The sequence below is a fragment of the Sciurus vulgaris genome (genome assembly GCF_902686455.1).
Source record: "Sciurus vulgaris genome assembly, chromosome: 14".
NCBI lineage: Eukaryota > Metazoa > Chordata > Mammalia > Rodentia > Sciuridae > Sciurus > Sciurus vulgaris.
The window spans coordinates 79,309,329-79,326,376 of NC_136475.1; the positions used below are offsets into that span (position 1 = coordinate 79,309,329).

Sequence of the window (17,048 nt, forward strand, 5' to 3'; positions counted from 1 at the left end):
AGGGGTGCTCTAGCACTGAACTGCATCCCCAGCCCTTTTTATTTTTTGAGACAGGGTCTTGCTAAGTTCCCAGGCTGGCCTGGAACTTGAAATCCTCCTGCCTCAGTCTCTGAGTCACTGATTATAGGCAAGTGCCACTGACCTGGCTCCCCAGGGTGTTCCTGCTCAGGACTCAGCACAGACATCTGGAGCTTGTAGCCATGAAGCCAGGGACCTGAGGCCACCTCTGCTGGGGGCTGGCTATGGCTCTACATGATTCCGTCCCCTCCTGGGGTCTAGCTTCATTTCCCTAGTGGATTGGGTGGCTCTGAACCTCCCCCTACCCCGAGTCCCATCCCCTGACAGATGATAGCACACCTCCACATCAGTGCTCTTGCAGTACTGGCCCACTGTCCCCCACAGGTGGACAGACTCCTCCTGTGACTGGCCATACAGCTCTCCTCCACCCTCTCTTCAGACAGCAGCAGGTCAACTCTGTATTGTGACAGTTACGGCCAGAGAAAGGAGTACTGCCCTAGGAGTCAAAGTCCCCTGCCCAATCCCGAGTCTGCCACTTACTGGAGAAGTGACTTCAGGCCATGTGGGCTTGTGTTTGCTCAGCTGGAAAATGGGGATAGTAACTCTAGCCTCGCCCGTCTTACAGGGCGGTTGTGGAAGTCAGATGAGGTCATGGGCATGGAAGTGCCCTGCAGACAGCCAAGTCTGGCCCAATTATGAAGGATCACGATTGCTATTATTATCTACCCATAGTAACTGCTCTGGCTCCAGTGGCAACAAACACACACCCAGCCCAGATGCTGGTGCTGATAGAGCAGGCGCACTCACATGCGGCAAGCAGGTGGTTATGCCAAAAGATGGCAGCGATCTGGATAGACAAGCGCCGGGCACTGCCGGGCCTCCTCCCCACCACCCACGCCCACAACGCACATGCTGGCTCACCTGGCATACCTCCATGGCACCTCTGGGCTGGCTCCAGCAGCACCAGGGAGCTGCCTGGGGAGGGCGGATAGAGACACGGACAGCTGCCACAGCAGTCTATAAAAGCCAGCCCTGGGGCAGGGTGCTGAGGAGGGGAGGCACAGGCTTAGTCTCAGCCCAAGGAGCCTGGTAAGGTTGTAGGGCACCTGGCACCAAGGAGCCGGGGAAGGGGTGTGGCTGCCCACTGGCCCCTTCACTGCCCAGCTCCACCTGCCCTTCTGGCCTAGTCCCAGCTCCATCTCCAGACACCACTTGAGTACCTCCTGGGCTGCCGGGCCTTTGGGCTGTCCCCACTGCCTGGTGGGCCTTTTCCTGATGTTGACTGCCCTGGATTACAGCTGACAGTGGACCAGCAGTTCTCAAAACCTGACCCCCAAACCAGCCACACCAGCATCACCTGGGAAGGTGACAAAGCACAGCTCAGGTCCCACCCCCGGCCCACTGAGTCAGGACCTGTGGCAGTCCAGGCTTGAAGCAGCCTCCCAGGGATTCTGTGGCCACTCACAGTTGAAAAAGACTGGTGTGGGTGATGTCCGGTGCCCCTGGGCGGGGGGTCTCAGCCCTCTCTTCTGTATGAGTCTCCAAGGCCTGTGGTAGCCCGGAGCTGTGCTCAGGAAGTGTTTTATGGATAGGGTGGAAAGAAAAATGAGAGTGGATAAAACCCGTCCACAGGAGAGTCATCCCAGGGCCCAGGTCAGGAAGGTGGGATGAGGAGCTGACGTGGACACACCGTCAAGGTGACCACAGCAGAGGGAAGAGTCTGGCCTTGAGGGGAACGTGCCAGGAGGCGAGAAGTAGGGAGGCCAATAGCTTAGAGGGGATCTGGAGTTAGAGGGCCAGCCCTGCATGGAAGAGAAGGCAAGGAGCAGATGAAGCAGGACAGGGGCCCATAGAACATTCCAAGGACCTCCTCAGATCCCCATACAGGCATTGGAGCTGGCCAGTAGTTCAGTCCTCAGGCTGTCTCCCTGGTCTTAATGCCCTCTTCTTTCCTCTAGCCTCAGAAACAATGGCCAAGATGCATTGAGCACTGTCTACTGGGTACTCTGTATACACATTTTCTTACTTAATTCTTATAATTGCCCAATAAGGTGGGCACTATTATTTTCATTATTCTTTCTTATGAACTGAGTCTCAGAGAGGTTAAGTCACTTGACTAAAGTCAAACAGGTGGTGGTCCAGGGGTGGGAACCCAGCAGCCTGTGCTGTGGGCTTCTGTGTTCTTCTGGCCGCCTCCCAGCCATGACGCACTATAGCCCTGCTTGGGTATTTCTTGCTGCAGGTTCAAGGGTGTTTGTTTAGACTGAAAGTCAGAGTGTTCAGAGAAGCCTATCTTTGCGCAGCATACCCTTGCCCTGGGGGGGACGTGAGGGCACTTCACCTGCAGCAGGCGCTTACATACCCAGGCTCACGTGCATGATGGCCCGGGGGTGCTCCCCATAGCTTCTTTTCACTGAAGACCCTGCAGCAGATACAGCACTTCTATGGTTCCTCCCTCCCTTCCTCTCTGGACATAGGGCTTCTCTTTTCCTCCCTCCTTCTTTCTTTCTTCAGACTTAGGTCCCTTTCCGGGTACCTAGCGCATAGTAGGCTCCACAGATGTGTTGGGCAGACTGATTAGCACTCGTGGAGGGTCTTGCAAAGGACAGGGGGTAGGAAGATACAAAGACAGCCAGGCCATGCCACAGAGGGCGGGCGCTCACCTGCCTTACACACCCGCGTGCCCTCTCCTGCTGGAAAAGAAGGGCAGCAGGGGTGTGTGTTTGTGTCTGTACACATGGCACGTGTACATGAAGCCTGGGCTGGAGCTCCTTCCTTCCCTGCCCCCTCAAAGTCCAGCCCAGAGGCCTGGCAAGTATTGATTTCCCTTGGGCCCTGAGCACTTCCTTGCCCTGGTACCCAAGCTCAAGGGCATCCCTGGGTGGGGTTTCCACCAGCTCCAATCTCGGTGGTTCTTGCAGGTCCACAGGTCTGCAGGAAAGCAATCTTCTGGGGCAGGATCTGCCCTTATTGCATTCAGATGCCCTTGCATAGTCACCTAGGGCTGGCTAGTCACTAGAGCCTTTTATAAAGCTTCCCCCTGCCGGGTGCAGTTGTGCACACCTGTAATTTCACCTACTCAGGAGGTTGAGGTAGGAGGGTGGAAAGTTCCAGGCCAGCCTCTCAGAATTTAAAACAACAACTGGGGATGTAACTCCATGGCTTGCCTGGAATGTGCAAGGCCCTGGGGACTGCAGTACTGGGGGGAGAAAGCAGCGCCCCTGGGGACATTTAAATAGAAAAAGCCACTTTCCCCTTCAGGAACACAGCACATGGATAATGATGTGCACATTTTTACTCGGTGGAGTTATTAGATGCTCAAGTACATTCAACAGGTCTGTGATGTAACTGACCACATGTGACCTGCCCAGGACCTAAGTTTTGGGCTTCAGATCATCTAAACGTCTCTTGAGGCAGACCTTATTGAAAGTCACCTTCAGTTAGCCTTGCAGTCAGTGTGGTCTTGGGCGGGTCAGCGGGGCTTGGAGACAGACCTGTTTGAATCTGGGCTCAGCTGCATGACTCAGCAATGTGAGCACCAGACAGGGAGATGGCGCCTCATTGGCCTGAGGTGTTCAAGTAGATGGGGCCTGTGAGCATCTAGCACAAGGGCCGGGTATGTATTACGTTAGCCTTATGCTTTATGTGGGATAACTTTCACCTTATCTGTCCATTTGTCCATCTGCCTACCTACCCCTTTGTGGTGTGGGCCTGCTGCAGCCCCATGCATTGCAGAGGTGTGGGGAAGCGCAAGGACCAGTAGGCGTGGGACTGGGGCGGGTTTGGAGTCCCCTGTGAGCCCTGCATGTGGAGGGAAGCTCCTCTTTCTAAGTCTACAGGTACAAAAGGACTGAGGTCCTTCTGCCCATTGAACAGAAGCAAAACCAAGGCAAGAGGCAGTGAGACCCACCTCCTGATGGCAGGAACTGTGGGTCCAGGTGAGGCGCCATGGCTGTCCATGGTCACTTGGTTCGCTCCTTCTCTTAATGTGCAGGCTAAGGTCAGAGCATGTCCTGCTGAGAAGGTGGGTCCCCTAGGGCCACGGTGGGAAAGGCTGGAGGGCAAGTGGGGAACCCAGCTGGAGAAGGTGTCCCTGGACCATCAGAGAATGGTCCCTGCTTTCTGGCAATTGGGCTGGGCCTGGGAGGCCTGATCCTGCCCTCTAACTGCCTCCTCAGAGCCACAGGCGCTTGGGGATGTTCCTGTAGTCACCCCGTGCACCATGTGGAAGGGCTTATAAAGGAGTCTCCTTTGCATAGCAATTAACTCATTTAATGTTCACAGTAACTCAGGAGGCACCTGCTGTCATTATCCCACTTTACAGGTGAACAACCGAGGCTCATGGCAAGTGTCTCATGGCTACGAAGTAGTTTTAGAGTGAGTCTCGCACAGTCTGGGTGGGCTGTTGAAGGAGTGGACGGGAGTGGGCTGGGTGCCCACAGAGTCGGCTACCAGCGAACAGTGGGCACGCTCTGCGCTGGCCCTCAGCATGGCTCAGCTGGTCTTGTTTATGTGTTGTCTCTCCCTGAGTTCTCCCTGTTTGCTTACCTTTGTATCCAGTATACAGTAAGCGCTCAATCTATTTTTTTGAGCACACCCCTGTGTCTGGCCTCTTGGTGGGGGTGAGGTCTTGCCCACTCTGTTTGTTTTCTTTCCAGAATAATGTGAGGACCCCCACCCCCAAGCAGGGAGGCAGCTTGTGGAGGGAGGTGGGGTGACCTACAGAAGTCAGCAGACGTGACCATTTTTAACCATTTAGCATTTATGAGGCACCTGTGTATGCAGGTACTCAGAAGCTATGAGGGACTCAACGGGGCTACTAAGACATGGCCCCTGCCCTCCAGGACTGTGGCCTTTGGGCCAAAGGGATAGTGTTCATCAGTAGTTATAATAACCAATGAATGTTTGCTGAATTTTGTTTATTTTTTAATATTATCATCATCATCATCACTTCATGTTTTTGTTGTGCTGGGAACTGAACCCAGGGGGTTGTGCATGCATGCTAGGCAGGTACGTTCTATGAGTGAGCTGCACTCTGGGCCTTTTTTAATTGCTGAGGCTGGCCTTATGCTTGTGACCCTCCTGCCTCAGACTCCCGAGTAGCTGGCATTGCACTGTGGGCCACCACCCTTGGCATGTTTGCTGAATGTTATTGAGTGGTTGAAATGAAGGCCTGATGACCTTTGGGAGGTGACTGAGGTCAGGTAAAGCGGGGGTTTAGAGGGCTGCCACTGTGAGCTTTTTCTAGCGACTCCTGATTCACCCACTGCAGTCTCTGCCCTTGGTCTCTCTAGCCAGAGCCGCCTTGTAGGGCGGGCCTGGGCACGTCTGTATATGAGTGTGTGCCCATGTCCCACGTGCTTTATGTGGGTCCATGATCCCACGGGGTTGACTCCTGCAACTTGGTGCTCAGGCAGCCCAGGGCTCTGCACTGCAGAAGCCAATTTGTTTCACTGAATTCCACAACCACAGACAGTCCCTGGGAGGCCAGCCAGCCAGCTGGCAGAGGCTGTACATGCTTCTTGTCCCAGGGGGCCCTGGGCAAGCGGCTGACTAGATCCTGCAAGTTCATCTCCTTGACTCAAACACCAACTTGAGACATCTGCTCAATGGATGCCGGGTCGGTAGCATCCGGTTTAAATATTGAAGGGAGCACACATGTCTCTCTGTCTCTGGGCAAAGATCTTGGGGGACTTATAGCTCTTGGGGGAGGGGACTGGTGCTGCCCCCACCCTATGGATTTGTGTCTTCCGTGTAAGCATGTGTAACATGGCACGGTAGGTAATAGTGACATGTCTTGCAGTTTTCAAGGCCTAGACCTCAAAAGATTGAAATTTTGGTTCTGAAGGCCTCCCTAGTTCTCTGATCTCTAAGAGTTAGATAACCTCTTTGGGCTTCATTTCCCATTTATGTAATGGAAAAAACCTAACACTAGCTCTGCTTTCTGTAAAGCATAAGAATAAAATGAAATAACATACGTGGAAATGCGTTGTTAATTACCCTGTACTATATGAATGTGAGATTATTATCATCATAACCCAGCTCATCAGAGTGAGAAGTTGTATGTGGCTTAAAATAATCCATCCAGTGAGCTGCACTGAAATGTAGGTCAGATCATAGCCTCAGAAGTTTAGAGAGAGGCTGATGGGAACCACCTCATCGAACAGGCACCCAAATGTGAAGGTGCTTTGAAAGCCATAAAGAATTACATAAATGTAAAGTGACAATTGTGTTGAAGCCTAGGAAGTACATTTTAGTCCTCCTGTTTTCTGATTCTGGAAATGTCAAGATCTGAGTAGCACGGGTGCCTCAGTCACGCCGCGTTTGCTTGGGTTTGTGTACCTGGCATTCCTCATCTGTGTGTATAGACTGTTATTTATTGAGCACCTACTGTGGGGCAGCCACTCATCAAATGTTTTGGACTGTCTGTCTCATGCTGGGTGCATCAGACTATGCAGTGTGGACGCCAGTGTGAAGACCTGTCATCTCTGTCCAGGAGCGTGGCCTGGCCAGCACAATGCTGAGAGGGCATGCTGGATAGTGGTGCTAGAGGAGGAGCGGTTTATCAAGTCAGTCTAGCTAGGGGATGGGGAGGGGGTCCAGGAGAAGGGACAGGAAGCTGGAAAGCCCGGCGGGGGGGAAGGTAGCAGAGGAAACAGTCTCCCCACGGGCCAGGGGAGCAGCTGCTTTTGCACCTGCCGCAGTCTGTTGGGCCCCCATTGGAGAGGAGACCCAGGTGATCCAGCCATCCTGGGGATCTTCCTGCTTAAGGGCTGAGGAGTGGGCTTGATCTCACAGGCACTGGGGTCCCCCTTGGGGAGGGTTTAAGCTGTGTTGAGTGACATAATCAGCCTTGCATTTTGGAAAGATCAGGAGCCCCAGTGCGCTGCATACCTTATCACGTAGGCACCAGCCAGATGCTGGGCCCTGTCTGAGTCTTGAGTGATAGCTGCACATGGAGGGCGGCTAGCAGGGATTAGCAAGAGGCAGGGAAGGGGACCTGGGAGGAGGGTGGGAGTGCTATGCTTGTGTGAAATGTTCTAGTCAGACGTGTGGAGCCGGGAGGAAGTGAGCAACTCTGAGTGACTGTCATCTGCCAGTTTTTGATTTATTACCTCAGCTCATTCTGATACCACTGCTGTGAAGTATCATTATGCCCATTTTAGGGGTGAGGAAAGTAAGGTGCAGAGAGATGAAGGAGCTTGAAGTGACGAGTAAGTAGAGAGCAGAGCAGGAATCCCGGCCCACCTATCTCTACCTCCTCCCCCTCCACTGCTGCTGGAAGGGCTAATTCAGTCCCTTACTTGACAGACGAGGAAACCAACCTGGGCCCAAATCTGTTCCCGCTAAATGTGTTGGCTGCTCTCCAGCTGCTCAAGTCGCTGTGGATCAGATTCTCCTATTTTGCAGTATTAGTGATGCCTCTTAATTCAGTGCTACTTGCAGATTCGATAGGCATGCTTTACATTCCTTTGCTCAAACCATCAACAAAGATATTGAATAAAGCAGACCCCATGACAGATGTGGAAGTAACCAGTTGATACGCCTCCTCGGAGTCGCTGAGGGCATGGCACCGACCAGCTGCTCACCCTGCTCGGCACATCAGCCTCTGCCTACTAGTGTGAGCCAGAGCAGGCCCAGGGCTGGAAGCATCGCCTTCCACTCTGCCCTGTGCTTGGGCTCCATCATGGAAGGATGACGTGCTGGCAGAAGATAATGTGTTTTTCACAAAGCTGTGCTTCAGGGCCAGATGGAAAGGGCAGGGGCCAGGCCTGGCGTGAATTGTGACCGAGGGTCCTGTGGAGACTTGATTTCCTCCAATCCAACCTGGAGAGGTAGCCTGGCATTGGGGGTCCACCCTTCTTCCTGGGCTGGGTTGCCCTGAGTTGAAAGCCAGGAGCCTGCTGGACAGCATGTGGGACGGGGGCCTGGGGGAATGACGGCGAGTCCCCATGTGCTGGGGGCCTCCTGTCGGAGACCCCACAGGCTTTGCCCAGGTGCCTGGTGGGAGCTGGGGCTTGCCCATCCTGAAACGTCAAGGGTATTCGGTTTTAGTCCTTGCCGTGTGGTGACCATGGTTTCTTTTTGCTGATCACAGGTTCCGATTGGCGTTCACATCTCTGATTAGTTCAGAATAAAAGCGAGAGGGTCAAACAAGGCCCTTTGTGTAATAAATGTCGTTTGTTGAAAAAATAGTTCAAAGCCCAGAATTTCTGGACAGTAGCAGTTCTTCCAGAATCTTTCCTAGGCTCTGGGGATCCTGCAGAAAACAAAATAAATGAGGGGACAAACCATTTGTTTCCTAAGAAACCTGAGAAGCAGGCAGAATGAATACCTTTATTCCCCCATTCCCTGCTTGTTGGTATTGGGGATTAAACCCAGGGGTGCTTTACTTCTGAGCTACATCCCCAGCCCTTTAAAAAATTTTTTTTAACTAGTATATGGACACAATATCTTTATTTTATTTATTTACTGATTTTTATTTGGTGCTAAGGCTCAAACCCAGTGCCTCACACGTGCTAGGTGAGCACTCTGCCACTGAGCCACAGCCCCCCCACAGCCCCAGCCTGTTTTAATTTTTATTTTGAGACCAGGTCTTATTGAGTTGCCCAGGCTAGCCTTGAATTTACGGTCCTCCTGCCTCGGCCTCCCAAGTAGCCGGGGTGGGAGGCGTGCGCCACCGTGCATGACCCTTCCTTATCGGGGTTGTCTGTGGAATCTTGGGGGACGGCTCAGATCCAGCTGCCTGGCCTCCCACGGGCACATGGCCTTGGGCCTCCAGTGGTGTGGGCTCCCTCTCCAGCTGGTTGCCTCCCCTGGGCGTTCCTGTCGGGGCTGCCTCTCTGGCGTGCTTTCCTGAAGAGAACCCCTCAAGGACCTCTGCCCCTTGGGTCGGCCTCTCCCCCCACACTGGACCTTGCCCCGCATGACTGACAGCACAGGCCCTTCCGACCCCCAGCGTCCCTTCCAGACCTTTCTGTGCTGGGTTCCTAAAATTGTCCTCTCCAGCCCTCTCCAGTCCCTGTGTGCCCACTGCCATGTCCTTCTGCAGATTTGGTGACAGTGCTCCTGAAGGCCAGCTTTATGAGCCCCAGCCTGATCTCTGCCCTGATATCATAGCAGCCGACCTTGGACTCTGGTGGCAGCTTCACCTTTCTTGTTCCCACAGTGCACAGGGGACCCTTCTGTGCCTCTTACTGTCCTCCATCTCCTTTAAGAGCATTGCCCCCTCTCCAGCATGACCGTTGCCACCACCGGTGCCGAGGCCTGGAGCCTCCACCACCCTCACTCTCCTGTCCTCGGAGGCCTCCCAGGACTTGAGCTGTGACAGGCTGTCTCAGGGACATGCCTTGAATGGACGGGGGAAGGTAGAGGGGCCAGCAAAGCTCTGCCCCTGGGCTTGATGTCTACAGCTGGTGGCAGTAGGCTTACGTTCTCATGTCCCTTCATCACCTGAAGATTAATGTGGCAAACCACAAGCTATTTTGAAATCACAGAAAATGAAAGTTGAGTGGGAAGCCGAGGGCCATCTCAACTGGATCTCCAGGAAACCTGGGCGCCCTCCTCCTCACCTGCCGTGCTGTCGCTCTGGGCTGGCCCTCCCCAAGAAGAGCCCTGAGCTCATTGTCAGCTCCACAGCCGGCAGTGCCCGGGAGCAGCCTGCTGCCCTGCGCTGGGCCAGGGTCTCTCCTTCCTCAACAGTACTTCTGGTGGCGATTAGTCATGCCAGAGCCTGGCTGAGTCAGAAGGGACTTGTGGGTGGTTTGTGGCCAGGCTGGAGCAGTGATGCAGGACTTTCTAGGTTTATGTCTCTGCCCCAGGAGACGAGCAAGGGGGCCGGCCCCACACAGGTACTCGAGGGGGTGGGGGCAGGTAACAAAACAAACTTCTGGTCCAGAACTCAGTAAGTGAAGAGGATCAAGAAAGAGGAGGCAAGGTGTGGCCCGAGACTCTCCTGTGGGCGCCACGCACGTGCGCTTCCAGAGCCGCGTGGCCCAGGCTGCAGGGCAGCGGTACGGACAGCAGCTATAAAAGTCCTGCATTCTGTACAGTAGTCCTCATTTCAAGTATTGTGTGTATTTTAAATAGGCGTCGCTAAATTTAACTTTTCATGTGATTTTATACTTTTCAATAGATTCATTAAATAGATTACTCATTGAATTTTTGGACTTGCATAAGATTTTTTTCATAGAAATAAGCTCCTAACTCAGAAACAAATCCTTTATCGAAGCATGCATCGTGATCTCTTGGTTGAGAAGTTGTGGTCACAAGAGGGAACAGTGCTTTCGCTGGGACAGCGGGGTCCCCTGAAGTCCCCCCACCCTGGATACATTTAAGTGGGGCGTTCAGGGGTGGCTCCAGCTTTGCCAGACGAGAGAAGGTGGTGGTCACTCTTGGAGGGGAGAGCATGTCGTGGGGATGGGATAGGAGGAGGCCAAAGCCAGCCAGACAGGTCTGGAGGAAGTGCCTCTTGGACTGGCTCTGGCTCACTGGCTGTGTTGTCTGTGCCCACAGGAGGGAGAAGAACAGGAGGAGCCTCGAGGCAAGGAGGAGCGCCAGGAGCCCAGTGCCACGGCCCGGAAGGTGGGGAGGCCTGGCCGGAAGCGGAAGCACCCACCAGTGAGTGTCCTGTCCCGCGTCAACACACACCACGTGATCTGGACGGCAGTGATGTACATCCTGCAGGGACCAGGAGCTGTGAAGGCCAGCTCCAGAGCTGGCTCACGTTCCCATCCTTTGGCTCACACAGCCACCTGCATAGTTCCCTGTTAGTCCATTGAGACCTGGAGGTCCCACGGGCCAGGGAGTGTGGCTGGTGGGATTTCAGACAAGCCCCGACTCCCAGCCTCCCTCTGGAAGGGCAGCAGAAGAGTCTGCTGGGCTCCCTGGATTGGACAGAGCCCCTGGCCTGGCAGCTCAGGCCTCTCCCTATGATCCGTACACCCACCCTGGGCCTCAGACCCCCACGGGGGGCGCCTGAGGCTGGGAGTCCCGTCAGGGAAAGGAAAGGACACAGGCTGGGCAGTCTCTTTGTAAGAGGAGAGCCAGGCGCTGCTGAAGCCCTGCAGGGGTGGAGGCCACGAGGCCAGCCCACAAGCGCCAGGCTTCTGGGGCTGTGGCCATTGGTATGGGGAGCTTTGGGGATGCCAGGGTGAAGGGAGCTCAGAGGGCAAGGCTGGGGCTGGAGGGGCTGCCTTGAGCTCTTAAACTCCGAGGTGGGTAGTTTTCCCCAGCACCAGACAGCTGGTTCCTTTCTTTCAGCCCCTTCCAGCTGAGAATGGTAAACTTGGAGCAAGAAGGTGAGGGGGAGCTAGGGGCTCGGCTGTGTAACTCAGCCCTTCAAGGAAACACTCCCCGCAGGGCAGGGAGCCCAGGAGAGCGCAGCAGAGGTGGGAGGCGGGTTCTTAGAGGTGGGAGATTTGGGCACCTGCTAGGTGCTGGAGGCACCACTGCTGGTCCTGCTGGAGGTGAGAGCTAGAATTAAGTGCTTGTAAACATTTGAACATTAAAACCGACATAGATATTTTATGGCCTGGAATGAAAAATTCACATGACAGTGAGAGATAAACTGGGACTTCAGAAGAATTTCCATTTGCAGTGGGCAGTACTGGCAGATTCCTGGGATGCCCCACACACTTTTCTACCACCTCGAGGCAAAGGTGGGTGGGCGGGTGGGAGGGGGCCCAGGCTGGAGTCAGAGTCCATACCTGACTCCTGTGTGCCCTGCCTCCCTCCCAAGGCTCAGCAGCTGGGACCTGCAGAGCTGACTCCCCTTTCCCCATCTAGTTCCTGGGGACAAGAGCCACCACCTGTAGCAAATGAAGACCCAGCGACCCTTTGACTCCAATTTGTAAGTCTCTGAAATTAGAGGGAAGGCATCACTGAGAGGGTCAGAGGGCACAGGAAATGGCCCACAGATGGACAGTGCGGGAGAGGAGTGAGCAGCTGGCTCATCTCTGCACAGCCTGCAGTGGGCTTCAGCACAGGAGGAACACCATTTTTGGAGTCCAGCAGACCTGGGTTCAAACTCTAGCTCACCACCCGTGGCCACGGATAAGGTCCAAATCTCAGGTTCTCTTGGATAAACGGGGTTGATAAGGATGCGTTCCTTGTAGAGACTGCAGTGATAATGAAATGAACGCGAGCACCACCCGGCTAGCTGGGCCTGTCCTTGACCAGCCAGACCTTTCCTCCTTAAGAGGCCACAGAAATCAATTTGACAGAAGAAACGGCAACTGAATTTACTGCTTCCCAGCTGTGTAACCTTGAGCAAGTTACTTAACCTCTCTGAGCTGCTTCCTCATTGGTAAACTAGGGCTGCCAATAATACATGCCATGTCCGCCTACTGGGGCACTTTGCAGACAGTGCAGCAGAGCCTAAATGTACTGGGCCGGTGGTGCAATGAGCCTGTGCCGCTGCAGGGACCACATCCGAGGCTGCAGTGCAGGCCTGCAAGGGGCAGCTTCGGCCCGGAGCAGCCCCCAGGAGGCAGCGCACATCCTGCGAGTCAGGGTGAGATGTGGTCCAGCTGTGTCCTAGGTGAGAGATAGCCACCAGGACTCTCAGGAGAGGCCCCAGGCAAGGGAGTGCAGGGGAGGCAGGGGCGGCAGGTGGGAAGGACACCTTCACATTGGAGACACGGGAGAAGCCACAGCCCAGGGAACAGCAGCAGCACACCCTTCCTGGGCGCCTGCACAGGGAAATTCCTACTGCAGCCAGGGGGCAGCCTTTGCTGGGTCCCGACCAGGGTCTCAGCGTGCGGGTGCTGCTCTTGGCCTCCTTGCCTCTCAGCAGGGAGGGCTTCTCTGGGACCTGGTCCACTGTGGCCCTGAGAATAGCTTTGCCAGGGAGTGTGTCTCTCAGCTAAGCCTAGAGAGCAGGGAGCTCAGCTAGCCCTGGCAGTGGGCATGGCGGGCGGGGGGAGGGGGCTTCCTTCGTGCAGTGTGCACTGTCTATGCCAGGCAGGGAGGGTCAAGGCAGATCACCAGTGTCCTCCCCAGCCCCAAGGCTGAGACATCTTGGGCTCCCTCCTCCTCTTGCTCCCAAGGCCTATCTCTGCCCTCAGCACGGTGCTGCTGCAGGTACTGCTGTGTTGGCCTCCTGCTGGCCCTCTCCCAGACCAACTTCACTTGCCCCTGGGGTGCCCAGGACAGCATGCCTTGTAGAACCATAGAACCCCCATCCATTCCTCCCCACCACAACAGACACTTTGCACTTACTGAGCACCTACACAAGGTGGGGGAGAAACCCAGATACAGATTTATCTTCCCAGATGGGCTGGGGAGATAGCTCAGCTGGTAGAGCTCTTGCCTCGAAAGCACAAGACCCTGAGTTCGATCCCCAGTCCCGCAAAAAAAAAAAAAAAAAAAAAAAAAAAAAAATTTATCTTCCCAGCCAGATGCAGTGGCGGGCACCTGTTATCACAGTCACTTGGGAGGCTGAGGCAGGAGGATCACAAGTTGGAGACCAGCTTCAGCAACTTAGTGAGGCCCTTAAGCAATTTAGTGAGACCCTGTCTTAAAATAAAAAATAAAAGGGGCTGGGGGTGTAGCTGAAGCTCAGTGGTTAAGTGTTCCTGGGTTCAATCTCCAGTACCAAAAAAAGAAAAAGAAAAAAAAGATTTACGTTTCAAGCTACTGTGCTGGAAAGAAGAGGCCACACATAGTCATTAAATACCACGCCTTCCTGGCATATCTCTGTCCACAGGTCCTGGGGCCCTTCTTATAGGACAAGACCTGAGTATTCAGTCTGGCATTAGAGCTCGCTATTATCTGATCTCACCTGCCCCCCAGTACCACCTCTCTGGCCGTAGAAACCATATCTTCTGGCTGGCCCTGAACACACCTAGCTCTCTTCCCCTGCTGCCTGTCCTGTTCTGAGACTTCCCTGGTCTCAGCCTGCCCCAGAGCTACCACCTTGCAAAGCCTGGCTTGAAAATGAAGCCCAGTTCAGCCATTGTGACCCACTCTGGCCTCTCCCTTCTTGCCCTGTCTGTAAATTAATACAGTTGAACGGCTAAGGAATCAAAGACCAGTTCCAAGCCCACTGCTGGGTGGCCTTAGACCTCACTTGGGGATGTGCTGGTTGGTTACCTATCTGTACAGACTGAAGAATGAGTGTATCAGAGTTTTGTGTTTTGTGGTGCTGGAGATGGAAGCCAGGGCCTCGCACACGCTAGGGAAGCACCCCACCACGGAGCCACACCCCAGCCTAGTAGCTTTTTAATCAGTTTGATACTGTCGCCACATCCATGTGCCTGACTTTGATTTTACAAGAAGTATAACTTCTCAGTGACCAGAGAATTTAAAAATCTAAAATCAAAACCTGACCTTTCACCTCAGATAGTTTGAAAAGCCAGTGGAAAGAGCTTGTCCCTCCTGGTTTTGACCCTTGGTGCCATGCCCTTTGCCTGGTCACCAAGCTGAACTACACTACATTTGTCTGCTCCCACTGAGGACAGGGATCATGAATAAAGACTTACAGTTGTATAGCATTTTCTTGGCTACAGAGGCCTTTACCACGACGGCCTCATTTGATGCTGAGGAGGAGACTTTGCAGGGTCGATGGGGACCTCCATCAGTTACCATCCCAACATTCCAATGAAGAGACTGAGGTTCAGAGAGGATTCAGGACTTGAATCCCATGGCTCCTGACTGCAGAGCTCATGGTGTCCTTTCCTCCTCTCCACTCTAGCCACTCAGTCTGGCTGAGTGGGTACCCACAGGTTAAGTGAATGTATGAATGCAAGGATGTTTGAAAAAGTGCACAGAACTGTTCCAGAAAGCATACAAAGAAAAGTATAACTGAGAAAAGTGATCAAATACCAGGAAGCCCGTGTTTAAGTAGGGAAGGCTGCAGTGGCCTGAGGACTGAGGGCAGGCCCGCTAACACCAGGCAGCGCCCGGCTTGCAGGCAGCACTGGCTACAGAGCCAGGATGTTGCCGACAACAGGAAACAGGAAGCCAGCTGCAAGGCTGGGCGGAGCTTAGGAAGAGAACTGGCACCTGGGCCGGGGACTGCGGGTTGGCCAGTGCCCATGATGGGGAGGAGGGGGCTGGCCGCGGGGTGATCCTGCGTGTGTTGCTGGGGCGGGGAAGGGGCATCTTCCTGTCCACCGGCGCCCGAGGATGTTGCAGAGTGAAGCTGTCAGAGGCCAGTTTCTCCCTGGTCACAAGCCCAGACAGCACTGCAAAACTGTTTGTCCTTCACGGTTGGTTCCAACTGGGGCAAATGAGGGCCAGTTTCTGCCCTTGCCCACCAGACCCTGGGGGGCGACTTGCCCTGTTCACCAGCTGTACGTGTTTAGTCATTGAAGATTTATACCCACCAACTTCCTCTAGGGTTATTTTTGCTTGGAGGGAGCATTCTGAGGTCACCTCTTGCTAAGAATAGCCCAGAAAGGGCAGTAGGGGGCTGGGAGCTGGCGCTGAGCTCAGTTGAGCCGAGCCGGGGTTACTGACTCCACCTCCCACCTCTAGCACACCAGAGGAAGGGAGTCTGCTGGAGCGAGACTGCCCCATGTCAGGGCAGAAGACCCAGAGTGTCGACTGCCCAAGGCTTGGGAACCCTTAAGCTGCATCATAGGTCAGCTTGGCAGTTTCCCTCAACTTTTAAGAGTTTACAGGGTCTGGAGTTGTGGCTCAGTGGTTGAGCACTTGTCTGGCATGTGTGAGGCCCTGGGTTCAATACTCAGCACCCCATATAAATAAATAAAAGTTCAATCGACAACTAAAAAAAAGTTTACAGTTTGGGCCACACATGGTGGTACACACCTGTAGTCCCAGTAGTTTGGGAGACTGAGACAGAAGGATCACAAGTTCAAAGCCAGCCTCAGCAACTTAGTCAGACCCTGTCTTAAAAATAAAAAATAAAAAGGGCTGGGGATGTGGCTCAGTGGTTAAGCACCCCTGGATTCAATCCCCAGTACCAAAAAAAAAGTTTACAGTATGGGCAAATTTTTCAACCTACTAGACTTTTTGATTCTTCTCCAGGTTAGCACAGAGCTCAGATCCCCTTCTTTTCCAGAATTGCTCCTGCACTAACCTGTCCAACTGTGACTTGGTAACTGTACCCCCTTGTTTTTAGGTCCCAAACTCCTTGAGATAGGTTCTCTCATTTCTGGGCTCCAGCCGCATCAGTTCACATTCCGCCCTTTCTCCTGTCTTCTCACATGTTGGAAGGTGTGAAGAAAGTGTAGCTCATGAGGTATGAGACGTTGACCTCTTCCCTGCAGATCCCCCAGCCCCAGCAATCAAGTCAACACCCACCATTGGAATCTAGTACCGAAGGGCCCAGTCAGTGGTGTGGACTTCACAAACTGTGTGACTCCTACGGATGCTGGAGAAGCTAGGGAGGATGTTGGAGGATGTGGGGCTCCATGTGGGCCTTAAAAGAGGGTGGCAGGCTATAATTCCAGTGATTTAGGAGGCTGAGGCAAGAGGTTCACAAGTTCAAGGCCAGTCAAGGCAACTCAGACCTTGGCTCAAAATAAAAAGGACTTGGGATATAGCTCAGAGGTTTAAAAAAAAAAAACCAAAAAGTGTAGCAGCCAAGGGGGAAGTGACAGACACTTGCTGTGACCTTGCTGAGCAAAGTGTGGGGAAGGAGTGCATGTGGACTGGTGCATTGTAGGGAGGCAGGAGGTGGGAGGCAGGACCTGAGAGCTGACCGGCCTGGCCGTGTACACTGGGCTTTATTTTTTAACTGAATCCAATCCAGGTTGGAAGGGAGTTTGCAGGCAGCCTGAGTGTTCATTTTTTATCCTTTCTGAAACACGTCTTCCTGGAAGGTCTGCAGGAGGCTGTGAAGCCATGGTAGTGGTGTCTGGGGAGCTGGCTCTGGCATCCAGGAGCCCGGTGGGGCTCATCCTGCCAGGACATGGGAGGGAGGGTAGAGAGACCCCCAAACAGCCCCAGGGCCTCAAGGGAGTGGCAGTGGGGGTTCAGGTTGGCAGGGCCTGTGCTGCTGGCCTCTGGGGATAAGGAGAGGAAGGAAGGGAAGGCGATGCCCCAGGCCCCAGTGATGGCAG

General features: G+C 54.0%; 1 protein-coding gene across 5 annotated transcripts in view; it reads left to right on the forward strand.

The window, feature by feature from the left end:
• DNMT3A (DNA methyltransferase 3 alpha) overlaps positions 1 to 17,048 on the forward strand; it is a 96,911-nt gene that overhangs the window by 28,365 nt on the left and 51,498 nt on the right. For 3 of the 5 annotated variants that reach the window (XM_079110127.1, XM_079110126.1, XM_079110128.1), the window contains exon 3: positions 10,534 to 10,638. In XM_079110127.1, coding sequence (XP_078966253.1) covers positions 10,534 to 10,638 — 105 coding nt within the window. Of the gene's footprint in view, positions 1 to 10,533; positions 10,639 to 11,738; positions 11,870 to 17,048 lie in introns of those variants that run through there. The other 2 variants (XM_079110130.1, XM_079110129.1) reach the window with 2 other exon arrangements.